This window comes from Callorhinus ursinus, unplaced genomic scaffold (assembly GCF_003265705.2).
Source record: "Callorhinus ursinus isolate GAN/ISIS: 27379988/994484 unplaced genomic scaffold, GSC_fseal_2.0 scaffold7, whole genome shotgun sequence".
In the NCBI taxonomy this organism is placed as follows: Eukaryota; Metazoa; Chordata; class Mammalia; order Carnivora; family Otariidae; genus Callorhinus; species Callorhinus ursinus.
In genome coordinates, this window is record NW_027397069.1 from 65,830,446 (window position 1) to 65,852,866 (window position 22,421).

At 38.2% G+C, this 22,421-nt stretch overlaps 1 protein-coding gene across 1 annotated transcript in view; it reads right to left on the reverse strand.

Annotated features, from left to right (window-relative positions):
• Positions 1-3,205: 3,205 nt before the first annotated feature.
• B3GLCT (beta 3-glucosyltransferase) overlaps positions 3,206-22,421 on the reverse strand; it is a 116,582-nt gene continuing 97,366 nt past the window's right edge. The window contains exons 14-15 of the mRNA XM_025875089.2: positions 16,633-16,777; positions 3,206-5,304 (exon numbers count right to left, since the gene is read on the reverse strand). Coding sequence (XP_025730874.1) covers positions 5,137-5,304; positions 16,633-16,777 — 313 coding nt within the window. The 3' untranslated portion in view covers positions 3,206-5,136. The remainder of the gene's footprint in view (positions 5,305-16,632; positions 16,778-22,421) is intronic.

The window sequence follows — 22,421 nt, forward strand, 5'->3', positions numbered from 1 at the left end:
CATGAGTCCCCTTGATATACATAGGAGACCCACGGGTTTTTTGAGACTGTTACACAAGCAAAAATGATACCTGTTTGACCCAAAGGGACAGAAATAGGACAAAATGAAAGAAGGCTGCTAGACTCCCAAAATTCCACAGGCAGGACAGAATATAATCATTTTTGCTTTTGTTAAGCCACCACTTTGTGATAAATTGTTGCAACCACCACCAGAAATTAATACTCACACATTAAGTGGTCAACAAGACACTCTTGGGGTTTTTTAATTAAATCAAGTTTAACATTAATTACATCAAAATTAAATGTTGAACAGGGAGCATTTATAACATATGTATCAGGCATAAAAACTATGAAATAAACACCCATGTACCCACCAACCTGTTTAAGAAATAGAAATTAATGTTACCTCTGAGTCCCCCATGTGTCTGAAAGCGTAGCCTCCTTGCTTTCCCCCAGAGGTAATTCCTATCTTGAATTCTGTGTTTATCATTCTCTTATTCTTCTTTATTTTTTTAGATATGCGTGTATCTCTTTGTTTACTCTTTCATTTTGCATGGTTTTAAATTATTCACAAGAAATCCTACTAAGTTTTGTTCTGTGACTTTTTTATTTGCTTAACATGGAAATGTCTCATGTAGCGGTAGTCCATTCATACTAATTGCTGCATAATGTGATATCATAAAGACATACCACAACCTATTAATTCTTCAAGCAATGGACATACAGATTGGTTCCAGCTTTTGGTTCTCCCAAACCGCAGATGCTGCTATGAATATTATTATACATGTTTCTTGGTGCACTGGTGTAGGAGTTTAACTAGGGTCTATGCCTCAGAGTAGAACTGCTGAGTCACCGTGCCTGAGTACCTTCACCCTTACTCCATGTGTTGTTGTCCAAAGCGTGGTACAGAAATTTAAAGTTCAATCTCAAGTAGCCAGTTTCTTCATTTTTTAACCTCCCAATACACCTCGCTTCTATAATTTATCTGATATTTAATCATATTTGCCCTTAATCTCTCTGATATAGGGTTACTTATGATTAACTCATGGATTCTTGGTCATCTTTATCTGTTCTGGTGTTACATTCTCTTCTTAGGAGAGGCGAAAGAGCCCAGGTATTCAATGAATAGACTCTGGAGCCAAAATGTCTAGGCTGGAAACCCAGCTGTTCCACTTACCAGCTGTGTGACTTTTGAGCTGGTTACTTAATCTCTCTGTGCCTCAGTTGCCCCTAGTGTAAATTGGGGAAAACATAGTACTTACTTTAGTACTTATAGTACTTACTTTAAAGAGTTATTGTGAAGATGAAATAAGCTGATATATGAAACCCTTAGAATAGTGCCAAGCAGAGTAAGCTCTATGTACATGGTTGGCATTGTTATTATTCACGTTGCAGCTCTTCATGAGAACAAACATATGGGGGTGCTGGGTGTCTCAGTCGGTTAAGTGTCTGCCTTCAGCTAAGGTCATGATACCGAGGTCCTGGGATCGAGCCCCTCATCGAGCTCCCTGCTCAGCGGGGAGTCTGCTTCTTCCTCTCCCTTGCCCCCCCATGGCTCACACTCTCTCTCTCAAATAAATAAATAAAATCATTTAAAAAAAAAGAACAAACATATGTAAAAAGTCAAATATTCTCAGCAGGTTACTATCTCACAATAGAAGTGACTAGGTTCAAACAGTCACATTTTCATGTCAGCAAATCTAAAACTCTCTGTGCCTACACTTTGCACCCATTTGACAGCAGACCCTCCTATCAAAGTGGATCCCTCCACTGAGCTCTGGATTCCATCCTGTTTCACCAGGACTGCCCATGGAGTCATTGTACCAACCTTGCTTTCTATGTGATCGTTCTCATCACATGTGGACATTCCTAGAATCTTGCATCTTAAAATTTATAACATTTATCATTATTAGAAATCATCTCATTCCTTCATCTGTTTACTGCTTTACATTCCTTCTCCTTGCACCTACCCCTACTCCCACAAGGAATGTAAGTGCCTCTTAAGGGAAAACCTGTGCTAAAAGACAACATGAGATACAAAAGCTTCACTTTCTACAGATAGGAGGAAAACACATTTTACAGGTGACATGTTTATAGAATTCTTGGGAACATAAACAGTAGCACCTACTATGTGCCAGGCATTCAAAGATGCCAGGGGTAGAGTGATGAAGAGGACAGATAAGGGGCATCCTGGAACGTCTGGTACATAGTAGGTGTTTAATACAGAGCTGCTGAATGAATCTATTGATTGATTCATTTTAGTCCACAGAAATTACATCTCTGATGTTTTTTAAAGATTTACTTGAGAGAGAGAGAGAGAGAGAGAGAAAGCATGAGTGGGAGGGGTGGGGGAAGAGGCAGAGGGAGAAGCACACTCCCCGCTGAGCAGGGAGCCCAATCCATATTGGGCTCCAGAACGCTGGGATCATGATTTGAGCTGAAGGCAGATGCTTAACTGACTGAGCCACCCAGGTGTCCTGAAATTACATCTCTGATTATGAATGAAAAACAATAGAAACATTCTTAAAATTCTTCTAGCATTCTTCTATTATCAATTTTTGAGGAAAAACACATAAGCTATTTTAATGGATATGGATGTGGAAACACTAAAGGTATTCAATAATCAGGAAATTCAGAGAACACTGACACTTACATACCTGTGCATATCATCACTTTGTGCTATTGTTTTATGTTCTCGAACATTCCATAAAGGCTGTGTTTGTATCTGAATTTCTGATTTAGCTGTAAGATGTAAAATCCTACATAGTCAGACAACTTAGCTTTAGTTATATCAGAAGTGACTTAAAAGCAAAAAATAGCATTCCAGTTATTCCTTGATGTTGACATCCCTAGGATAAAAAAAAAAGCATTTGGAAGTAAATTCCTATTAAAAAGGCACAAGAAATATGAATAGGACACTACCTGTCCTGGGAAGTTCAGATTCAAAATGTAGATACGAACTGTATGGGAATCCATTCCAAAATAACATCTCCACTTGTTATATAATAAGATAGATAATGGTTTCACAGACTTTGTATAAATATATCTTCAATGTCTGATGGTTTTTCTCTTAAAAGAATAGCTTATTAATTTTTCTGAGAACTGTGTTCACTGAGCCACCAACTTTTCCCCCTGACTTTAGTCATTCTTTTTCCCTTTGCCCTTCCCACTCTAGGTTGGACTAATGACTACATTGGAGAAATGAGTAATGTAGGCAAAGACCTTTTATTTGTGGTTAGACTTACATAGTTCCAAAAAGTAAACATAATTCACAAAATACCTACAAGTACCAGAGGAGGTGCTCCGGTATCAGTAGAAGGCACTGATCATAAGAAAGCTTGACACAGATCATCATGTACAGATGCCGGTTCACTCCTGTCGAATGAATATGCTATATTCTGAGTTTGACAGTTGGGAGGCAGGGGCAGGAAGAACCAAAGCCTCTTCTCCACTGGATTAGGCACCCAGGTCCTCCAGGGGTATTATCACAGATGACATGAAAGTGTTGGCAGTGGTAGCTCCGACAACAATCCCAGCTACGCCAATGATGCTGATGTCATCACCAACAGTTTGACAGATCTAGAAATCCTTAGGGTGCTTCTCATCCAGTTGATCGTCTCTGATCCATTCCTTGGACAGGCCACAAAATCCACTTTCATAAAAATGAATCCAGTGCATTTGGTGACCACTGAAAACACACCAGTCCTGGTATTTGCTAATTTGGAACCACGGTCAAAATACTATTGCATCATTTTGGAAATGAGTCCAATCTAAGCTACAAGAAAATGTACTGTTAAAAAACACACATGGGTACTTTTGGTGGTATGGCTTTAAAACCCTGTGCTTGGCTATAAAAGCCTTACAAGTGAAGTTAATGGATAGCAATTTTTATTTTTAAAAAAGAGGAAAGTATTTTACTAGACCAAAATTAGTTTAAGACATACAAAAATCAAATTTTATGTAAACACCCTTAGAAAAACTGAATTATATAATTAAAAATTAAGAGTCCTTTTTACAAATTAATAACGAATGTGTTAAATTACTATATATTAAAGATATAATTTGAAAATTAGAGCTGTTTCAAAATACTATGTTCAAATCTCGTTCTGTAAGAACCCAGGGAAGTTGCCAAATCACCACACTGTCCTTCCACTAAAGTTTAATGGGTACACTGGAGGGTTTATTATGAGCCAGGAGAGAGTCATTAAGTAACATTCAAAGAAAACTAAGAGTAAAACGTCAGGTACAAATTAATTTAATTCACTTCCTGAGACTTATACAGAGCTCACTGACTTGAATAAAGCACGACAACATTGTTTTTAAATATTGAGAACACCTATTTTCTGGCAGCATCCAGTATACTTTTGTGTTACAAGTAGGTCATAAAGATAGGGCTTTGGGGAGAAATAGAACACAGATGAACCTCTAAAGAAATAGAAAGCTCTAGCAGAAGACTTCTTATTCTCTTTTTACGAGGCACAAAGAGAAAAATAGATAAAACATAACAACCCTAATTATAGACTACAGGGGACTTCATATCTCAACTTTTATGATGTTTTATGAGTGATATTTAATACAGCATTATTCCTACTGAATAACCAGAAAATAATTTTCATCATCAGTAATATGGTTAAAAAGTTCATGCCGTGGTAATATCCATGTCACCAGATGTTGCCTCTTCTGTATGAAGTGTGTGTGTTTATATATATAGTATATGGAGAATATGTCTAGAGCATATATATATAAATACAGTCATGTCTTCTCAGTCTCAAGCCCATCTGACACTTTATAATGAAGAGAGAAAACAGGAAGGAGACTTCTGGTACCATTTATTTTTCTGTGACAGTAATAAAGCTGCTGTATCACAGCTTGAAAAATACACAGTAATCGTGGTATAGTACAGTAACTGCATAATGCAAAAAGCAAATGATTTTTTTTCCCAGAAAAAAAAATCTGTTTTCCCTATGACTCTGCTTCCTCCCCCCTCAAAAAATACCATATACGTAATTTCCACCTAAAGTCAGAAGGCTTCCAATGCCGTGTGGCACGCGGAAGCAGTAATGATCACAGCTCAGCAGGACTAGGCCAGTCTCCAATTCTGTCTCTGACCCAAACTGTGCTCACAGGCCGGCATGTTTTATAACTCTTCCTTAAGGCCTTTCTTTGTCTCCTGCCTGGCTTTGTCTTCCTCCCTGGGTGCCAACCACGTGAAATACACTTTTACTGGATCGATGTTCCAGTGTTTATGAAAGGATACGGGAACCTGGTGAGAAAGGTAGTCCCTGGGATAATCCACGGGCCGAGCCTGTGGGAAGAACAGAGAATTACATTCCTTTATTCACTGAAAATAATTTTGCTTCAGAATAGCATTTGAATTTATGAAGTGCCTGCTTTTCTTCAATATTTGATATTGCTTAAGAGAATCTAAAAGCAAAAAGGAAAATCTTTTCCAATACCCTCTCTCTGATGCGAGGCTCTTTGCTTTTGTATCTCCAATTACTTTAATATCCCAAATGTACCACTTTTTGCTTCTATGTTCCATAGTCATACCTCTGGGAGATTCCTCAACCATGGTAATAGATATAAAGTATCTTACTTCCTTGGTAAGTCATTTAAGTGACTATTATAACTTCTGCAAAAGGCAGAAAGATTGCTATTTCCCAAGCCTCTCTAAAGAAACTCTAGCCATACATGGTGTGTGTGTGTGTGTGTGTGTGTGTGTGTGTGTGTGTGTGTGTGTGTGTGTGTGTGAAGTGTTCTCGGGGCTCCCCTTGCCTGTCCACTGCCCTGATGTCAGTGTAGGGAAATGCAGAGCTCATCAGGAATCAGGGAAAAGGGTGAGGTAACTCAACACTTTCTTCCTACCCAGATATGGAGTCTGATTCCAGAAATGGCAAGGGAAACATGGAGTAACCAGAAGCACTTTGCAAGAGGACCTAAAAAGTTTTTGCATTGTCATCATTTCAGGATTCTCTAGAACTTACAAAATGAAGTTTAAGCAGAATCAGACGTAGCCTAGGATGGCTGAGACTGAAGTAACCTTCAGGGTATGGAAGGAAACAGAAACCAGATACTATTTTTTTTTTTTTTTTTTTACTCTAAACAAAGCATCTACCTTTCTCTCAATGCTTATCTTGTTTACAGATTTATATAGCCCACCTGTGTTATACAGTAACTCACTGGGTTATCAATACTAAAACAGTCTGGGCTTTATTAAAGCTAGACAGGAAACATTTTGAAAACTAGTCTCTATGCTAGTATTTTATTACATTCTGCTTAAATGTTTGCAATGAATACTTACATAAATCCTCTTAAATGGTTTATAAAATACCTTCATTAAATTTTATCTCATTCAACCCTTGAAACAACCTTGCAAGATGATCAGAGTATCTTGATTCATCCTCAATTTATAGATGAGGAAGCAGGAGCTCACAGAATTTATAAATTCCCTAGGTCAACAGGACTGGCACCTATTAGAATGGGGACAAGAGCAGGTGCCCAGCCCAGCTCTAGTCCAGTGTTCTGGCAGCACACCTGCAGCTGGTCCTCATTCCGTGTGCATATCAACAGTGCCTCAGCTGCCCTGGCCCCCTTGGGGGGCTTTATCCTGGGGTGGCACAAATATCCTGCTCCGATGACTGTTCAAACAATAACAACTGCACAAAAGACTTCAAAATGATGGGCGGGGAGGGGGGGAGAAGTTCCATACCAAACATGCACTGTCCTTTAAAAATTCTAAATGCTCATGGAGTTAAAAATCTAAGAAGGCAATTTTAAAGGAAGAGAGAGAAACAAAGACCAAAAATACACACTAGAATAATGTCTAACAGAGTTGAGCAAGTTCTGAGTATTAGCTGAGGGGATTCATATGTGATGTCTACTTGCAAGGCCTCTGGGAATTTACTGGCTTGGAAGAAACCCCAGGAAAAACATACTCTCAATTCAGTTCTCAGATAATTCCACAATGCTCCCAGAAGAAAGAAAGAAAAACAGTGGAAACAAATCTTGGGTTGTTTTTCACATTTAAAAATGAACTCTCAGAGACACAAACGCATCTCACAGGAAAAAAAGAAATCCATAATATCTTTCCCTCTATTAATGCGGATTCCAGAAGTGATTGCAGTTGCATGTTAGGACACGAGTGAAGAGCTGGTTTACTAAATATTAGTATGTGCTAATCATTTCTGGCAAATGCAGTTTTGGAAAAGAACAAGATTAGAGAAGTAAAAGGCATCCACAGAGGCATCTGTAACACCAAGAAGTCTAGATGGACTCTGATAATCACATCTCTGTGCCCAAAATGCCAAAAGGAAGTACCAAACAGGCAGGGTTGGGGGCAAAGGAGGAGGCCTTAGGAACAGACATGGAGCATGATGGGAAGCTGTGCGTGGGAAGAGAGAGATGGTGTAAACTGCACGGAAGGACATACATTGGGTGAAATTAAAACTTAATCTGTAAATGTTAGAGCACACTGAACAGTGCAACAGAGATCAAATTTGTATTTCCTTAGACAAACACATTTTTTTATAGCTGTATTGACATACGATTTACATACCATACAATTCGCACACTGTCGTGGCAGTTTGAAAATTTATAGATTTCCATATTTAAGCAACCACAAATCCAGTTTTAGAAGACTACGGCCATTCCCCCCAAATTCTCTGCCGTGTATTTTCAGTCAATCCCCACCCTCACTGGCAGCCCCAGGAGACCACTGATTTGCTTTTTCTCTATAGTATTGCCTTTTTCTAGAATGGAACCATACACTATGAATGTTTTGAGCCTGGCTTCCTTCATTAGCATTGCTGTATGCATCAGTAGTTCATTACTTTTACGGCTGAGCAATATATCACATTGAGTGGATACACCATACAAACAACACATAGTTATTATCACACAGGTTCCATGGGTCAGGAGTCTTGGCAACACATAGCTGGGACTTCTGCTTCATGGTCTCTCACAAGATCGTAATCAGGATGTCAGCCCAGGCTCTATGATCTCATCTGAAGGCTCAACTAGGAAAAGATCCACGTCCATGCTCACTCAGTGGTTACTAGTAACATTCAGTTCCTTGGGGGCTACTGAGCTGAGGGCTTCACTTTCATACCCTTCCCCCTTGCAGCTTGCTTCAGCAAAACCTACAAGCCAGGAAGGAAGTAGGGAGAGTCTACAAGGAAGATGGAAGTCACAATCCCTTGTAACCTAATGATAGAAGAGACATCCCATCACCTTTGCCATATGCTATTGGCTCATACTCAGGAGAGGGGAAAACGCAGGGTAGGAGTATCAGCAGGAGGGGACTAATGAGATCTATGTCATCATAAATGGCCTGCCACGTATATGTTTAATTTTTTAAAAACTGCCAAAACATTTCCAAAGTGACTGTATTTTATATCCCCACTAGACATCCAGGTTTCTACATCCTCAGCAGCACTGGGAATGATCTGTTTGCCTATAGGCATTCTATACATGTGAATTTAGTTTGCATTTCCCTAATGACTAATAATGTTGAGCATCTTTCCATGTGCTTAGTAGCTGTTTATGCATTTTCTTTAGAGAAATGTCTGTTCAATCTTTCTCTTTAGAGAAATGTCTGTTCAACCCAGCTTAAACTCAGCAGTTGATTTTCTTATTGAGTTGTAAAAGATGTGCTATGTATTCTGGATTCAAGTCCTTTATCAGATACATGATTTACAAACATTTCTCCCAGGTTATGAAATTTTTTTATTCTCTTAAGGATATCTTTTGAAGAGCAAAGTTTTTTTTAAATTTTATGAGTTCAATTTATGAATTTTTCCTTCTATGGATCATACTTTTGATGCCCCAAATCTCTGCCTAAACTAAGGTCACAAAGAATTAACCCTATGTTTTTTCCAGCAGTTTATAATTTTAGCTCCTATATTTTTGTACTATGATCCATTTTGAGTTAATTTTTGTGTGTGGTATGAGGCTAAGTTCCAAGTTCATTTTTTTGTGTGTGGAAATACATAATTGCTCTAGCACCGACTGACCATCTGTGCCACTTCTCCCCTGGATTGCCTTGGCATCTTTGTCAAAAACAAGTTTACCACAAATGAAAGGGTTTATTTCTAGAATCTCTATCCTGTTCCATTGATATGTATGTGTGTGTGTGTGTTTATCCTCATACTAATAGCAGCTTGTCTTGATTATCATAGTTTTATAGTAAGTTTTGAAATCATAGAAAGGTAAATCCTCCAATTTTGATCTCATTTTTAAGAATTATTTTGTATTTCCATGTAAATTTTAGGATCAGCTTGTCAATTTTTACAAAGAAGCTTACTATGACTTTGGTATGGATTGCAATGAATCTATAGATGAATTTGGGGAATGTGGAGAAATAAAATTTCCTGTAAAAAAGCCCTATAGCCCACAAGAAACAGTTCACATTCCATTTGTCTAGTTAACTGCTCAGATCCTAAAGGAGAGTAAAACTCCCCTTATCTCTTGGAGAGGCCAACGGTTATATCCCTGAACTAAGTCCTGAGGGTAAACCCCAAGGTGCCAGAAAGACCTGAACACTTTCCGTCCTGGGATACATTTACATTTCAAGGAAGAATGGGGTATTTATTTGCATACCAAAATGCTGAAGTAAGGAAGTTCACCTTTAGAAGCAGAGAAAACAATTTTTCTTTGTCCCTTGCCTATGGAGTATCTCACCACTTATGTAGGACAATTGAATTGGCCCTCATCACACTGCCCTGGAGGTAAAAACTAGGTCAAAGGAGCAGTGGGAGTGGAGATGGGGGCAAGATGTGCTTATTATTTATTGTAAGGGACTTAATGTAAAAATTCATCTCTGATCCAGAATGTCATTTAGACATTCAAAATAAGTTAATTTTAGGTGAAACACTATGAATAGATGAAATAATAAAATTCATTTTAAGTGAATATTTATTAAAAACCAATGGAGAAAATTGCCATCATAGCAATATTGAGTCTTCCAAACCATAAATATGGTATATATCTCTTCATTTAATTAGATCTTAATTTCAGCAGAATTTCATTGTAGTGTACAGTGTAACTTCCTTTTTAGATTTATTCCTGAGTATTTTATTCATTTGGATGCTATTTTGAATGACATTGTTTTCTTCATTTTCAGATTTTTTGTTGCCAAAAAAAAAAAAAAAACGCAATTGCTTTTGTATGTTGACCTTGTAGCCTATAACCTTGCTAAACTCATCTGTTAGTTCTGGTAGTTTCTTTTTCCTTTGGTAGATCTGTAGGATTTTCTACATACAAGATGTGGTCTGTGGATAAAGACAGTTTTACTTCCTCTCTTCCAACTTGTATCCTTACTATATATCTGTATACATATATGTAATGTATGTATGTATATATGTAGTTATGTATATGTGTGTATGTAAATATATATATACATACATATATATTTTTTTCAGCTTATTGCACTGGTTAGAAACACTGAATATACTGCTGAATAAAAGTGGTGAGAACAGACATTCCTACCTTGTTCCCAATTTTGTTATTTTTAAGATTCACTTTATCAGATTGAGGAACTTCTATTTGGTTGAGAGTTGTTTTTTGTTTTTCTATTTGTTTTCATTTTTTTAATCATGACGTGGTGTTAGATTTGTCAAATATTTTTTCTGCATTTATTGAGAGGATCATGTGGTTTTTATTCATTATTCTACTCATATGGTATATAGATTTTGGATATTAAATCAAGTTTGCATTCCTGTGATAAATCCCAGCTGGTCATGGCATATAACCCCTTTTATATATTGCTGGATTCAGTTTACTAATATTCTGTAAAGGATTTTTCCATCTATGTTCAAGAGTAATATTGGCTTGTAGTTTACTTTTGTCATATATCATTTTAATCCCTTCTGTTATTTTTTTAGCAATATTTTTGGAGTGATTTCCTAAATTCTTGCTCTAGGGATAACAATATGCATCTTTTTGTTAAGATTTATTTATTTGAGAGAGACAGAGAGAGAGAGAGCATGTGTGGGGGTGGGAGGGGCAAGGGGAGAGAGAGAGAGAATCTAAGCAGACTCCCACTGAGTGTGGAGCCTGATATGGGGCTCGATCTTAGGAGTCTTGAGATCACAAACTGAGCTGAAACTAAGAGTCAGAAGTTTAACCAACTGCTCTGCCCAGGCAACCCAACAATATGTGTCTTTGACATACTAGGCTAATATTGGCCTCATAAAATGAATTGGAAAGCTTTCTCACTACTTTAATTCCATTCCATCAATGTATGTAGGTTCAGATAATTTTTCTATTTCTTTTTAAGACAGTTTTGCTAATGAGTGTGATGCAAGAAATTTCTCCCATTTCATTTAAATTGTCTAACTTGTAGGCACAATTTTGGTAGGATTTGCAATAATGTCCGCTCTTTCATTCCTAACTTTGGTAATCTGTGTCTTCTTTCTTTTTCTCTTGGACAGCCTAGCTTAAAGGTTTACCAAATTAGCTGATCTTTCCAAAATAACTCATTTTTGGCTTAACTAATTTTTTTCTGCTGCTTTTCTGTTTTCTACATTGACTTGTGCTTTAACCTTTAATATTTATTTTATTCCACTTAATTCAGATTTGAATAATATTCTTTGGTTTCAATGCAGATGTTTAGATTAATGATTTTTTTAATTTAATTTAATTTTATTATGTTATGTTAGTCACCATACAATACATCATTAGTTTTTGATGTAGTGATCCATGATTCACTGTTTTCATATAACACCCAGTGCTCCATGTAGTACGTGCCCTCCTTAATACACATCACTGGGCTAACCCATCCCCCACCCCCTCCCCTCTAAAACCCTCAGTTTGTTTCTCGGAGTCCATAGTCTCTCATGGTTTGTCTCCTGCTCTGATTTCCGCCCCCCCTTAATTTTTCCCACCCCTATGAATTTCTAGTATGTTTAAAACTATAAATTTCCCTCTAATCCCTATATAGCTATGCTAAAAACTTTTGTTATGTTTTGTTTTCATTTTTATTCAAGTCATTTTCTAACCTGCCTTATGATTTCTTCTTTGACCCAAGATTATTTTAAAATGTGTTGTATAATTTTCAAATATTTAGAAATTCTCCCATGTTTTTCTGTTGATTTCTAATTTCATTCCATTGCTGGGAGGATATATTTTGTATGTTTTCAATCCTTTAAAATTTGCTTAGACATGTTTTATGAACTAGTGCATGATCTATCCTTTAGAACATTCCATGCACACTTGAACGTGCATTTTGCTGTTGTCAGATGAAACAATGTATGTCAGTTAAGTCAAGTAGTTTGTATTTGTCCATTTCTCATTTCAATTCTGTCCATTTATGTTTCATGTATTTTGAAGATCTGTTAGGTATACATATACATTTATAATTACTGTATCTTCTTAATGTATTGACTTTTGGTTATGAAATATCCCTCCTTCTCTCTAGTAATATTCCTCTTCTTAAAGTGTATTGTGTTTAACACAGACACTCAAACTCTGTATGATTAACTGTTTGCAGGGTTCATCTTTTCCCATCCTTCTACGTTCAACCTATTTGTGTCTATGAATCTAAAGTGTACTTGACTGTTATAGACAACATATAGTCCAATCTTGCTTTTTATGAGATTTGACAATATCTGCCTTTTGACTAAAGAGTTTAGTCCATTCATTTTTAATGTAATAATTGATATACCTGAATTTTTATCAGTCATTTTGCCATTTATTTTCTATATGTCTCATGCTTTATGTCCCTCTGTTTCTCCTTTATTCTTTGGTTAAACAAAATCTTTTAGTGTATAATTAAATCCCTCTATTGATATTTTAAGCTATATATTTAAAATCATTTTCTCAGAGATTGCTCCAAGGATAGCAATATGCATCTTTAACTTAGGTTAATACTGACTTAATTCCAATAAAATCAATTGCTACAATATAGCTTCATTTCCTCCCCCTTGCCTTTGCACTATTATCATCATATATATTGCATTTACTATGTTATAAACCCAACAATAGGGTCATAATTACTGCTTTAAACAATATTATATTTATTAAAGAAATTAAGAGAGACAATATATATGTCTGTGTGTTTATACACACTTTTGTTCTTTTAATTATATATATGCACATACATACATATATGAATAAACACACAGTCTTATATTTTCCTCCATATTAACCCTATCTGTATTCTTCCATTCCTTCCTGTATATTCTAATTACCGTTGTACCATTTTCACTCAGCCTAAAGGATTTCCTTTAGTTTTCTTATAGGGAAGGTCTACTAGTAAAGATTTCTCTCACTTTTTGTTTACCTACAGATATCTTTACTCCACTTTTGTTTGGGAAGGATTGTTTTATTGGATATAGAATCATTAGTTGATTGGTTTCTTTTTTGACTTCTGCCTTTGGGCTTCTATTATTTTTAATGAGAAATCAGCCAGTAACTATATTTTTTGTTTCCCTTTTCATTAGGTTGCTTTTAAGACTTTCACTTTTTCATTGTCTTTTAACAGTTTGACTGTAACACTTCTGTGTATGATTCTTTTCATGATTATACTACTTGAGCTTTGTTGAACTTTTAGAGCTATGCATTAATGTTTTTCATCACATTTGGGTAGTTTCAACCCTATTTCTTTCAAAAAAAATTTCTATCCAATTCTCTCTCCGCTCACTTTTTAGGACTCCCATGAAATGTATGTTGGTACACTTTATGGTTTAAAGTATTTTAAAGCTTTGTTCACTTTTCTTTAGTCATTTTTCTCTGTCTTCTTTGGACTGGGTAATTCTATTGATCTGCCTTCAGATTCATTGTTTCTTCTGCCATCTCAATCTACTGTTAAGTCCACCCAGATAATTTCTCATTTCAATTATTTGGTTTTACAACTATAGAATTTTCATTTGTCTTTTTATCATAGTTTCTATTTTTTATTAAGATTTGCTATTTGTTGAGTCATTGTCATCATATTGTCCTTTGAGTCTATGAAGATGGTTTCCTTTAATTCTGTGACTGTAATTTTATTAGCTTCTTGAAGTCTTTATCTATCAACTCCAACATGTGGTCCCACTCAGTCAGTTTCTATTCCTACATTTTTCCCTCAGCAAATCTCTGTATCATGATAATTTGTTGGAAGTTGATTATTTTGAGAATGTATTGTAACAACAAATCTGTTTATTTTTACTACTTTTTAAAAAGTGATTTGCCTGGATTTACACTGTGGAATCTTTCTCACTGCAGTATGTGGTTACTAATACCTCCACTAATCTTTTAGTTCTAACTTTTATCTTGTAGCTTGGTCTTGCTAGAGGTCACCTCTGTGCTTGAATAGCTTAGTAGTCAACTTATGATATAGGCAGAAGTTATGCTCAAATACCACAAGCTCATAAGGCTTCTACCTATGTATAGGTTGGAAAGTGCATTCAAAGCTTCAGTGGGTTCTCAAATTTGCCTTGTATTTTACTTTCTGCTAGGCTCATCCAGTGTCCTATGTGCATGCACACGGTTTCCCAGTAAGCCAGAGAATTGTGGAGAGCTTTCCTAGCCCTGTTATTTCTCTCTTATTTCCAGCGTACTAAGTATTAAATTTCTGGCTAAGATACCCTTTACCATATCTGAGACTGCAACCTCGGGCCCATAAAGGTGCAGATTTTTCTTATTTCTTTCCTACCAAGTGTAACTATTTTAGGTGACCTATCTATGGGTTTTTAACTCTCCCTACCCAAACCAAGTCCACCCCCTCTGACAGCAAAGCTGCCATTTTCCCCAGCAAGGCCCACACTGGTCAAACTGCTGTTGCTCTTTCCAACCAAGCTGGGGTGGATGGAGAGGTAGAGGCTGGGGGAAGGGAGGGAGAGGGGGTTTCAGGGAGAAACCTCATACTCTTGTTGGTCTTACTGAAACTATAGCAGTTTTTCAGGAATAAATGCTTCTCAATGCTTTGGTTGATTTCCAGAGTCCTGAATGAGTATTTTGACAATTTTATGCAGAGGATTCACTGGCCATTGCATGCTGCCATACCCACTGGTAGCATATAATTTTGAAAGAACAGAAAACCATATGCTCCAGATCCTTTGTTTTTAATAAAAGGATACACTAGACATTCCTTGAAGCCCCCTTCTAAGCCTATGATTTCACAATAACCTCCCCTGACTAAAAAGAGAAGGAAAGTGGCCCAGGCAATTTTGTATCTGAGACTGTTTCCAAAAGCCCACTCTATCTCTAACTATTCAGGAATCTTGGATTTGTATCTCTTTGCCTCATATGTGTTTTTCAATATGAAAAAATACACTATTTGGATCACTGTTCAAGCATTATAAATGGGAAATAATTTCTAAATTATAGCAAACTCTCTAAAAGAGGCTTAAGAATTAGAAGATATAGTGGTATCTGTTGGGGAGGATACACTTTAAGCATATTTTACAATTTTGGAAAGATTTAAAATTTATTATGTGAATTAGATAAATCAAGAGTTTTAAAGTCTGGGAAATGACAATTTTTTTTTTTCATTTTTAAATTATCTTCAAAGGATTTGTGCTTAAAGAGTACTTTTCTTCTTTCTTTTCTCTTTATCATTTTCTTTACTAGCATATTCTTCCCTTAGTGAAGGCTGCTGTAAAAATCTAACACTACATTATTAACAATAATAAGTCATTCCCCTTATACACCAACAGTTTTAATTACCTTTCCTTTTCTAGAAGTGAAACACTATGAGAGAGCAAGAGAAAATAATTTGCTTCTCTAAGTCATCCCATAACACAACACATAGGCTTAAGATGGCTAAGACATCTCAAGGTTTTAAAAGATGGATAAGTACTCTTAGCTGGTATGAAGAAAGGTTTCTCATATATTTCTTATTATGAAAAGTCTCTTTTTATTCTCCCTTATGGTCCTCAAGATGCAGAAATGGATTCTGCCTTTCTTGATAATGCAAACACTTTCTTTGCCTTGTTCAAGTTATTTCCTATAGTGCTATTTCTGTCATGTTCAATTTTCTATATTGCTATGATAGCATTTGCTGCTGGTTACTAAATATGACAACATATTCTTACAACATCAGAACATTCACTGACCTGATTCTTAAAAACTACCAAAAATAGTGTGGAGGATTCCCTTCTCCAAACCACGGTATGGTGGTTTGGAGCACCAACCATCCCTGGCAAACATTATCTCAGACAACAACCACCCCAACATTATATGCTTATTGAGATACTAAATTGAAGCTTAATAGTGTTTAATCACTCATCTCAATAGTAACCAAAGAGGAGTAAACCCAATAAAAAGGTAACCAGTGGACAGTGTAAAAACCTAGGACAGTAGAGAATTACATACACTTGGCATATATACAGCAGGAAATATTAGGTTATTCCTGTATATTTCTAGATAGCATTTAATAATTTTTAAATGCCATCAATTTTTTAACTCAAAAATAGAGGGGGGAAAAAAAGAGCAGCTTTTCCCTGGTCCTATATTCAAGGACAATGGTCGAACACCATTTCATTTTCTAGAGGTTTCTGCCTTCCATTTTCCTGCTGTACATGGTATAGCACCAACCCATAGTTCTTAAGATTGTTTCCAGAAGAATATGTGAAGGGAATGAAGTAGGATCTTTAAGTGAGAAGAAAAATCCCCCTCTCTCCCTCTAAGGTAGATATAAAAACATTGTTCTCACCTGATGGAAGAGAGGGCTGTGTGTCACAGGGATTCCCAACCCACTGAAGCACATTCCTAGGACCATATCGTCGGGGGCGTCATTGCTGTAGCAGCGACATTTACTCGCGAGAAGTCTCCTGATTGCTTCTCTGCTGAAGACCATTCTAGTGGGAAGCCAGAGCAGACAGAGAAAGGGGTTAGGGCAGCAGCTCCTCAAGACCTTTAATCTAAATAAATATAATTCAGAGGCCACATTCTTGATAAAGATGTTGACATCAGCAGTGTTTCATATTTCATAGTTATTCTGGGGGACATGATTTGTGCTTTCTATGAAAGGAAAATTTCCTTTGAAGAAGTGTTTACCTATCTAATAGGCAATTTTATTTCTTTATATCGTTCTTGCAAATGAATACTATACAATGTTCTTTTCCTAATATGCCAATGGAAAATTAGAATAGTTCTTTAGTTTTAACACTCTCAATGAGATCAATAACAAAATCCACCAACATTCCCAGCAAGTAGATGGGCCCAGGTACCTCACTCATATAAGTGATGACCGACAGTGAGATCAAATCTAACTGAAACAACCTTGCATTCACTGTCCAAGTGATTCCAGTCTGTGGACGCTTCTTTAAGGTGATTTTGAGAAAGAGAAAGGAGAGAGAGAGAGAGAGAGAGAGGTTGACTTGCCTCAAATAGTGCTATGATGCTACTTGACCTGGTATGTTGGGTACTTTCTGGTGGAACTCATGCCCAGTCCTGCCATTCTATGCCCTCAGATTTGCAGGAGGCTGGAAACTGTGAAACAATATTTTCCAGACTCCCTTGCCAGCGAAGACCCGGCTTCAATCTGTCCATGAGGGGCACAATACTAGGGGAGGCCATCGGCTTCAGGCATTGGCAGTCTCTGTGGCAGAGGCAGGCGATGCTGGGTAGCCCCAGGCTCCAGGGCCAGAACCACAGCAGCAATGGGGAGCCAGTGCTGGGACTGGCTCAGATGCAGTGCTGAGACCCAACTGCAAGATCATCCACAGCAACCCACATGGACAGGCTCCAGAACACAGCCTTTGCCCTGCTCTTCCAGCCTTTGGGGCAGTACCAGCTTTCTGTAGTTACTGAGCTCTTGGGAGAGCCACCTGCCCCGTTTTATCCCTCTGGCCCTTTCCAACCCTTTCACACCAAGTTCCTGCAATACATCCTCCTCTTTTTGAAATACAGATTGGTCCTAAAATATAGGGCCGGTCTGGCCCTACGGTAGTAATGGATCTTCTCGTAGTATGAATAATCCAATAGCTGATAGGGCTGAAGGGACTAATACGGTTCACAAATTCATTCCCAATAAGCAACGACTTCCTTGAAGGCAAAACTGTCTATCACTTCACATATTCCCAGAGCCAAATGCAGGGCCTTGCACACAGTAAGCACTCAACAGAATTTGATGCATCAAACAAGTGAGAATAAAGCTGCCCTTACAAAGATCTTCTTCCTGGGGGAGGGGAAGGAGTTCTATGAATCAGTCTAGTGGGAAGGAAAAAAGGACAAAGACCTTGAATACAATCCCTGATGTGAAATGTTGATTCCATGCTCAGCTGGGGGCTCAGTTCAGTGTAGTTTAATACTAGTGACCAAGCCCTGGTGATGCAACACATAAACAGGGCACTCTCCCTGTCCCCACCAAGATGCCAGAGAACACGGTGAAACAAGACCAGACAAGAGGAAAAAGCAGCTCTTTATTTAAGCTGATACAAGAAAATAGGACTGTACCAGAGGAAGAAACACAGTTCTTGTGAACTCTACCAAAAGGAAAACTGCACATTTGAAAACTCACCAGAAATCCTCTTTCAGAGTCCAGTGCCCACCAGGGCCTGGGATAGCACCTTCGTGCTGAGTCAAACCCCTGTTCATCTGCCCGACCCCAGGAAAAGAGCCTACGTAAGGGGACATGCACCTGCTGGAGACAGACACTTTCCTTAAAACATCTATCTGAAGCCACGTCAAGGGGAATTTCCTAAGTAAGTATACTGCAGTTGACCTTGATCAATGCAGTGGTGAGGGGCCAACCCCATGTACAGTTTAAAATCTGATCCTACTTTCCCCTAAAAGTTACGTACTGATAGCCTACTATTGGCCTTACTGATATAACATAAATAGTCGATTAATACATTGTGTGTTATATGTATTATAAACTGTATTCTTACAATAAAGTAAGCTATGGAAAAGAAAATGTTATTAAAAAAATCATAAGGAAGAGAAAATACATCTACAGTACTATACTATATTTATGAAAAAAAATCCACATGTAAGTGAAACTGCCCAATTCAAACCCATGTTGTTCAAGATCCAACTGTACTTGTATTCCAATCAGAGCTGTAATCTTCTTTCTCTTAAGCCCAATTTAATTATATCAAACACTTTATTTTTTTCTTTTGTCAGCATCTAATAGAATGAAAAAGAAAAGGAAGGCCCACTCTTTTATCCTGGCCCACTCTCTGAAAAGTTAACTTTGCAGGAAGATAAAATGTAAGCATAAAATCTTTATTAGTAATTTCTTTTCTATTTTTCCCTACTCATACAGAACAGTCTTACATTAATTATTCACACAAACTAAGTACACACGAGCCTTTAATAACACTTGCTTATTAGTATGCTGATGGGTTGTTTCAAAATGAAGAGTTCCCCCAAAATGGAAAACTACTGGACATACCATGGTATGTCTGCTCTGCCTGCCAACTTTTAAATATTAAAAAGATGTTGAGAGGCTAGAAGACTAATAATGTGATTTCTTTTAATATACAATATACTAATTTTAAGCAGAAGAAAAACTGAAAGGGGGGCAGGGGCTTGCCCAAGGCCGTGCACATGCAGATCAAGAACACATACAGAAGGTGAAGGGCATCAGAAATGCGCCCGCCTCTCCCGGTCTTCCAGCAGATGAACTGGTCAGGGCTGTCTCCAGGTAACACTGTCCTCAGCCCCTTCAAGGAGGCTGCCAAAGAGAATGAGGACATCCTGATCATAGCTTCCTACTCACAGGAGTAAGCAACGAAGTGAACACCAGACATTTGCATTCAAAAAAATGCAAAGGTCTCATTTTCCAAACAATATAGAATATCTACACATAAATCACTGTGGAGTCTACACTCCCAATTCAGCTCTGCTTCGTGGGGCTGAGGGGAGATGGTTGAAGGCAAGGCTTTACAAAAACTTGGCGGTAAACCACAGTGAAACACAAGAAACACATTTCATACTACAACCATTTATATGTATTGTGTGTGTGTGTGTGTGTGTGTATAAAACAAACAAAATTTCACAAAACAACACACACCCTTACTACATGTGATACACTATGATATTTCTATTTTATTCTATTCCATTTTATATTTCATTATTTTTAAATGATGGTTATGATCCATTCATTGGTTTTATAAGCCATTAATTGATCCTGACTTGCTGTTTACAAAAAAATCATGTTGGTTCTTAAGCTGGATCATCAGAAAAGTCTACTGAGAAATCATTTAACATGATGTCTGCAGCTTTCTTCTAAAGGTTGATATGAGACAATCTCATGATGAATGTTTCTGCATCTTTGCAAAAGTGCTATGAAAAACAGAGTATTACAACAGTCGTTAGCTATACAAAGACCAAGGCTCAGTGTTCATGCATTTGTTTGTTCATTTACTCATTGTACCTTGTAAAAAATGAGTCCCTATGCTAGGAAGTGAGGATATAATGAGAAATGAGATACAGGTGCTGCTTTCAAATAATTCATAATTTAGGTGGAAAACAGAAAGGTAAATAGGCAATTAAGTGATAATGCTTTGCATAATATGCTATGAAAGTATATTTGAAAGGCATCCAACCCAGACTTGAGAGGCCAGACTAGGTCAAAGGCTTCCAGGAATAAATAAGAGCTATATTGTGTCCAAAAAAAAAAAAAAATGAGAAGGATGAGCCAGGTGACAAAGACAGAAAGTTGGGGAGGGGACACAGTGCTTTGTAGAGACCAGTGGATGCCAGTCTTGAGGAAGAGGAAAGAAGAAATGCCTCTGAGGAACTGAAATAAGATGAAGGTGCAGATGAATGAGGCTATAAAAGTAAAACAGCATCTGTCAAGGTCATGAGAGGCCTGGTAAGTCTTGATGAGGAATTTGGACTCTATTCTAAAGGTAACAGGAGGTTATAAAAGAATGCAAAGACTTTCATTTCCCATGGTAATAAAAAAAAAATCCAAATAAAATTAAAATCACATTAACCTATGGAATTGTTGAAGAGATGGATGATATGAAACCCAGAAGAACTAATTGCTAGAGAAAGGAATCCTTCCCATGTGGGTAGCAAGATGTGGCAGCTTTCAGGGACAAGCTGGGTTAGAGAGCAGGAGGAAGGAGACAAGACCCCCAGAGAAATCAGACCCAATGCAGTGGCCTCAGCAGCACCCAGAGAGGCTGTGGCCCCGGCAAACCAGCGGTGATTAAAATAAGGCCTAATCTCAGACCAACATGACTCCTGTAGGAATCCGAAAGACTATCTCAGATGCCAAAAGTAGGAAAGAATTCATGCTCTTGTGGAAGAATAAAAGCAATGGAGGCGAGTGAAGGCCTCTGAGCAGGAGGGCCACAGGATCAGCCGTGGTTGTGGAAAGGTCTCTGTGGCTACAGTGTGGTTGACAGCAAGGAGCAGAGGAGACGAGCTGTGGCAGGAGCGCACATGTAAGAGGTGGGGTGACCTCGACTAGCCCTGGGGAGGTGGAGACAGAAGTGGTATTTATGAGACCAAACTGACTGGGTGACTTCAGGGTCCTGGGGAATGAGGGCGAGAAAGGGTAAAGCAGAGTCACAGGTCTCTGGGGTGGGAACTCGTGATTCCCTGAAGCAAGACGACTGGAAAAACACTAAAGCAGGGGGGCCAGAGCCAGAGGATGAGGTCAGGATGGCAGTGCTGGGTCTTGTCACCCCAGTGGACATGGCCTCGAAGTCAGGAAAGAGCTGTAGGCTGGGGACAGAGGTTTGGGTGCTTTCAGCATAGTCACAGGGGTAGATAAGATCAAGGAGAATACAGAGTGAGAAGAGAAAGAACACCAGAAAAGATGCCTGGAAAACACAGCCATTTAAGGCACAGGAACAAGGACCTGGGAAGGAATGCTCAGAAAGGCAGGAATACACAAGGAGAGGACACTGTTCTGGAAAGCAAGAGAAAGGAGGCTTTCAAGGAGCGGCGGTCACCGCTGTCAAAGGCGGCCAAGAGGTTAAACACAAGAGAGGCTGGAATCGCACCACTGTATGTGGCTACATGGACATGGCCACAGACCTCAGCAAGGTGGTTTAGGTTGAACGCCAAGCACGGGGGTCAGATGGAAGTGGGGAAGCAGAGATCATGAATCGTGGATTCTGAAGATGATTTAAGGGGGAGGTGTGGTGGCAGGAAGGAGTTTTAAGATGGGAAAACTGGAGGTGGCAGGAAGTCCACAGTAGCAAGGTAGAAGTTGAACATATAAGAGGTTAAAGGTGCCATCTTGATGGTTACAGTGCCCACCATGGGCCTGGGAAAGGGAGCAGTGACACTCATGCAGTGTATCTGTCAATCTGGCACGAGCCTGTGAGCGCCTGGAGGGAAGGAACTGTGGTCTTTGTTTTCATCCCCCATGCCCACACCCAGGAGGCTCCTGGAGTGAATGAGCAACCAGCTGGAGCAATGAAAGGCAATGCTGGCTGCGTGCTGTCAAGTGCCATTTCCCGCTTCAAGGGCCAGTCTCAGACCTAACAGTGACATCCAACAGGCAAGGAAGACAACAAAATAGTTTTCTTGACA